At 45.1% G+C, this 6053-nt stretch overlaps 1 protein-coding gene across 1 annotated transcript; it reads right to left on the reverse strand.

Annotated features, from left to right (window-relative positions):
- Positions 1 to 753: 753 nt before the first annotated feature.
- GHSR (growth hormone secretagogue receptor) lies at positions 754 to 4982 on the reverse strand. Its single transcript, XM_031454849.2, has 3 exons — positions 4883 to 4982; positions 3656 to 4585; positions 754 to 1433 (listed from the first exon to the last, which is right to left on the reverse strand). The coding sequence occupies exons 2-3, from the start codon at positions 4449 to 4451 to the stop codon at positions 1129 to 1131; spliced, it is 1101 nt and encodes a 366-aa protein (XP_031310709.1). The 5' UTR covers positions 4452 to 4585; positions 4883 to 4982; the 3' UTR covers positions 754 to 1128.
- Positions 4983 to 6053: the final 1071 nt, after the last annotated feature.

The following is a 6053-nucleotide window of genomic DNA, read 5'->3' on the forward strand; positions in this document are numbered from 1 at the left end:
TTATTATTTCTTTATTCACAAATCAAAAACTTATGATTGACTTAAGTATTTTTAAGCCATATAAGCTAATTTGTGATTTTCTTTTTTTAATTAAGTCTCATTTCCTGAATATTAATGTGTAATCCAACCTAATTAAAAAATGCATATTATATTTTATATCCATTTTCTTCCAAGCATAGATTATAGGGCATTTAGGTGTAATCTTTACAATTTATCATTCTAACACTCTGCTATGCTAATTTCACTATAAAAACATTTCAGAGAATGAATATTTATTTTTAAACATTTTTATAAGATTAACAATAATTTTACATACATTCTAGGGCTGCATTGCCCACTATGGTAATCACTAGCCACATTTGACTATTAAATACTTGAAATTGACTAGTGCAAGTTGAAGAACTGAATTTTTAATTTTAATTCATTTTAGAGTTAAGAACTTATGGTTGTTTTAGTTATTAGAAAACTTTTAAGTGTGTTTGGATGACTTAGGTTTATGAATCTACTTTTTCTTCTGCAAATTTTATATTTCAATCCATCAATTATCAGCAATGAACACTCAATATCCAAGTGAATGTGAGCTGAAAATCTAAACAAACCAGATTTTAAAAAAAAGTAAAATTCTCATTAATAATTTTTACATTGATCACTTACATACCTTGTGTTACACTTCTCTTAGATGGTGCTGAGCTGGAGCTCTGTGAAAATGGTTAGTTTTTAAAAGTCAGGTTTTAAATTTTTTACTTTAATGTCATTCTTTTAATCAAACTTTTTAAAATCCTCATGAAAAAGAAATCGGGGTTAGAAATTATCCAGTCAGAAGTGATTTAATTGCCCTCTCTACACCTCCTCTTTTCTCTGAATTGCAGAGCTCTTGCTAGCACCAACAGCAGAATGCAAAAATCATAGGCAGTGAATATGCAGAAATCGTGTATGAGAGCACTGATGAGTGTGCAATCAAATCAAACTGCTCACATGCTACAAATTCTATCCTTTCTTTCCTCCAATTGTTTCCAGACTATGTGTCCCTAATTCCAAAATTAACCTTCACCTTCCTCCCAAGTTCTGCTGTGCTATGGCTTCTGGCTTAGAATAATAAGCGATGACTTTGCTCAGCAATGTGGTTGGTCATGTATTAATACTAGATTCTGTCCAGGCCCGAGAACTTTCATCCTTCAGAGTGGAGAGCTTCCTCTGGGAGAAGGGTTCAAACCCCAGAAGTCTGAACACCGCCACCCGGTACTTCTTGGACATGATGTTGTACAGGATGGGGTTGATGGCAGCGCTGAGGTAGAAGAGGACAAAGGACACGAGGTTGCAGTACTGGCTGATCTGAGCAATCTCCAAGGAGCCAGGCTCGAAGGATTTGGAAAATAAATATCGCCCTACGTGGAAGGGCAGCCAGCAGAGGATGAAAGCGAACACCACTACAGCTGAAAGGACAATGGGAAGGAGAACATCAGTTCAAGAAACGTCACAGCAAATCATGTTCTACTCTGAAGACGTGGTTTTGTTTTGATCATGTGTGGCATGACCATTGACTTCAGAGAAATAATCATGTTCTACTCGTCCCCATTCCTACATTTTAACTAAGATTGAGTGTCTGACCCAACAGTTCAACCATTTTTACTGAGCTACCAAGCCATTTCTATTTAACCACCATTTGAGTGACTTTGTGCTTGAGTTGACATCCTGACTCAGGTGACTAGACAGTCTATTCACAATAGCTCACCATTTTATACATGTCAGATAAAACCAAATATACATGAGATAAAGTGGTTACACTCAACCACAGTTCTCTATCAGAGTCTCCTGGGGCACAGAATCCTTGGATGTAATAGAGACTCACTAAATTAAAATCTCTAGGAAGGAGAAGAGGACATCTGTTTTTTTTCTTTTCTTTTTTTCTCTTTAAAGTTTCACAGAGGACTGAACATGCAGTCAGAATTGAGAGCCACTGGGATGGATGAGAGCCACTGGGATGTATTTGCCACCTACAATAAATATAAGTAAGGTATAAAGCACCATAAACCAACTAACCTTAATAATCACCCAACCAAGTCTTCATTTTGCCCATGTAAGGCAATTTTTTTCAAGACCTCTGAATTTTTAAATTAAGTTTAAAAAATTCAGAAATCAGAGGAAAAATAACAGGAAATAATATTTTAGCCCTTGAACGACTTCTGTGATTCCCTTCCAATTGTCAAAGCAGAAGAAAATTAACATTGGTGTGAAGACAACACCAGTGAGGATAAAATTAACAGCTTAAAAATAAAATTAGAGGAAATTATTAAACTTATTCTCAAAACTAAGCTGCATAGTAGCAGCTGACTGCCACAGCAGTAACATGAATATTAAAGTCCCCTGGGGGGCACTCGAAGGTTTATGATCTGTTAGTCATCTTGTGAGACTCATTGGTCTAGAAAAAACATTTTTTGACATTCTTTGAATAAACTCTTACTTTAATATACAGGGTTCCAGGAACTGTAAAATTACAAACAACATCATCCTGGAATGAATTCTAAGAAGTACTAAATCTGTAAATAAGCACAAAATGTTGAGTATAATGTCCAAATAATAAAATGTGCAGATTCTGGTTTTGAAAGGCAGGTAGAATTGATATTTTGCTTGGATGTGAACATATTTTGTATTACTTCACTTGTACCAAACACATACACTTAAAGAAGCTGACTTTATGCACTATTTAAATATTTAGCACACACTCCAGTTGTGACACTGCGCCCAGATGTTCTCTGAAGGACCGTTTGTGGAGGGACAGTAAGTCTGGTCAGCTTCCACAAAGGCTCCTTTTCTCATGTTGGAAGCCTACCCATCCTAGCTTATTCTATCCTATCCTACCTGGAGAGATGGGTAATCATGAAAATAGAGATTACAGCCCTGATTTGTCACTGACTTCCTTAAAAAGCTGTATAAACAGCACCCAGGTAAACAGAATTGATGCAAGTATCTGAAAAAAAAATGCAAGTCAGAAAGCAAGTGACAATGTTGAAAGAAAAATGAATCTTCTCTGACAATTATCCACAATGATCATGTCTTTGGTTAAATTTACCACTTAATATTTTCTAGATCCAATTTCTGCTCCACCCCTCTACACTATCTGCCCTGCCCCCAACCTGTGCTTTTCTTAATGCAATTTAGGTATTCATAAGTTAATTGAGGCCGGAAGCTTAACCTCACCGTTAACACTTAAAAGACCATGACAGACTTTTTAATGAAAGATCTCAGTTTTGAAGGAAAGTTTCTGGGCTGATTTAAAACACATTTTAGAGAAATACAAAGATATGACATCTTTCCATGAACGAGAGAAAGCAAAGACCAGAAGAAAGAGGCACAAAGAAATAGAGACCAAAGAGAGGGTTAAGACAGTGACAAAAGAGAGGAGAGAGGATAGGAGAGAAAAAGAGAGGGAGAGAGACAGAGAGAGCAAAAAAGTAACATACAAAACAGAGAGAGAGAACAGAGAAACTAGACACCAAAGAAAGAGCTCAAGACAGAAACAGGAGAGGATAATTGAGACTTACAGGGAGCCAGATACCTAGAGAAACTGAGGAGAGAGGTAGACTAGGGGAGAAGTAGAAAGCCATAGGGAGGGGAGGGGACCCGCGAGAGAGCTCGAATGCACACTGAGACCCACCCAGCATTTTTACGGTTTGCTTGTGGTTCTGGTCCCTGAGCGAGGCGCCCACCGCCGCCTCACCGCGCCTCCTCCGCCACAGCTTCCTGCCGATGAGGCTGTAGAGCACAGTGAGGCAGAAGACCGGCAGGAAGAAGAAGACACTGGACACCCACACCATGACTGTGAGCAGTCCGGAGCGCACGGCGAACTCGGTGGCGCGGCACTCGTTGGTGTCCCGAGGGTCGGTGCCATTCTCATGCTCCACCCCGACCAGCACGAAGATGGGCCCGGCGCTGCAGAAGGCCACAGCCCAGATGACCAGGATGACCAGCTTCACCCGGCCCTTAGTGATCACCACCTTGGCCCGCAGCGGGAAGCAGATGGCGAAGTAGCGCTCGACGCTCAGTGCGGTGATGGTGAGCACCGTGGCGTAGGTGCAGCTCTCGCTGACGAACTGGAAGAGTTTGCAGAGCAGGTCGCCAAAGTTCCAGGGCCGGTACTGCCAGAGGCGCACAAGGTCGAGGGGCATGCAGAGGAAGATGAGTAGGTCGGAGAAGGCCATGCTGGACAGGTAGAGGTTGGTGGTGGTGCGCAGCTCGCGGAAGCGCGACACCACCAGCATGGTGAGCAGGTTACCCGCGATGCCCATCAGGAAGAGCACCACGCAGGTGGCAGTGACGCCGGCCAGCAGCGGAGTGGGGAAGAGCGGAAGCAACTCGTCTGCCAGCGAGTCGTTGTCAGGGGGAGCATCCCAACTCAGGTCCTGTAACGTGAGGTTGGGCCCTGGCTCTTCACTCGGAGTAGCGTTCCACATGCTGCGCCGGCTCTGCTTAACTGGCTCTTGGATACTACTGCGCTGAGAAGCTGGATCCGGCTGGTCCTGGAGAAGGTCTTCCTAGGCGCGAGAGAATGCGAGGGAGGAGCAGGAGAGGGCTCTCAGGAGTGATGCTTGGAGAGGAAAAAGAGAGAAGTGAGAGGCAGTAGCCGGTTGAGAAGGTGAGACTGAGAGCCTGGGGCGGGGAGAAGAGAGAATAAGGGAAGCGGGAAAACACACACACACACACACACACACACACACACACACACACACACCCCGGTGGTGAGATGGATAGAGTGACCCATTGCTCTTTCTGGCACTTCCTGCTTCCCTGCATCCTCTCCCTCAAGTTCCCCCTTTCCCAGCCCAGACTCTGGCTGCCCTCCACACAGGTACCAGTCACCAGGGCAGCCCCAGCCCTGTCTCACCTTCCAGTTCTTGCTCCAGTCTCATCTTGCACTTCCCAAAGCGTCCCGGCGCACAGGCACTGCGGAGATCTCGCGCTATGAAGCTGGAGCGCGAGGAGCTCGCTCCTTAGCCTTTGGTGCTGTCTGGATAGGGTGGCCCAGAAGGGCAGGTAACACCCGGGGATGAGGGCGGAGACCATGGGGAGGACACGTTCTATTTGCCAGGACCTGAATTCTTCCTCAACAAGGGGTAGAATTGGCTATGGACCTGGTGGAGGGAAGCGACCAAGCACAACCGGGCTTGGAAAAGGGAGGTAGGGAGTTTAAAAAAAAAAAAAAAAAGGATCCTAATGTTTGTTTCCTGACCTGAGAGGAGACTGGTGCGCACCTGGGAAGAGACTCAGGCAGTCCTAGAACCGATCATCGTGTTAACGAGGAGAAGCAGGCTCAGAGATGTGGGCCACTTGTCCAAGGTCCCACAACGAGTCGGGGGCTCAGGTACTAGACTTGGATATCTCACCTGGTGGACTTCTGAGAGCAAAGGAGCAAGATGTGTAAATAAATAACGTTCTGAATTCCAGCCTTTTGTACAGTCCCCCAACTGGGCGGTTGTAGGGGATATGCTGCGTAGGGGATTACTCTTGCCTGCTGCAAACCTCGGGGTAGGAGGAGGGGTCAAAGGGCGTGCTGGCGGGGGTAGGCGGGGAGCTGGCAAAGGGGAGTGACAGAGGCTGTAAGGCTGGCAGGTCGAGGGTGCGAAGTAAATATTTTTGGAGGTATAGTTCAGAGAGATCAGCCATTGGACAACCGTTCACTTGGGCAAGGTCATCAACTTCTTTATTTTAAATTTGGTGGATATTGCGAGAACCACTGGGAATGGATGTCAAGTGTCAGGGACAGAGCTGGAGCTCAGTAAATAAATAAAGGCTAGGTTGCTGTTTTGGGGTTGCTACTGAGGGGCAGGAGCTGAGCCTCCTGGGACTGGGTCAGAGGCCGCCCCTACGCTTGCGAAGTGACTCTCCTGAACGCGGCGTGTGAGTCCCCTGCTCGGTGCCCTGGAATCAACAACCGAATACGCAAGACTGGCAGATACCAGCGAATTTACCAACCCACCGACCTCTTCCGACTGGCCAACCTGGTGACAGTCCGGGAGCGTGTTCAGCACCGTGGCCAGCGACCGGCTCCTCCTATG

This window comes from Camelus dromedarius, chromosome 2 (genome assembly GCF_036321535.1).
Source record: "Camelus dromedarius isolate mCamDro1 chromosome 2, mCamDro1.pat, whole genome shotgun sequence".
Taxonomy (NCBI): domain Eukaryota; kingdom Metazoa; phylum Chordata; class Mammalia; order Artiodactyla; family Camelidae; genus Camelus; species Camelus dromedarius.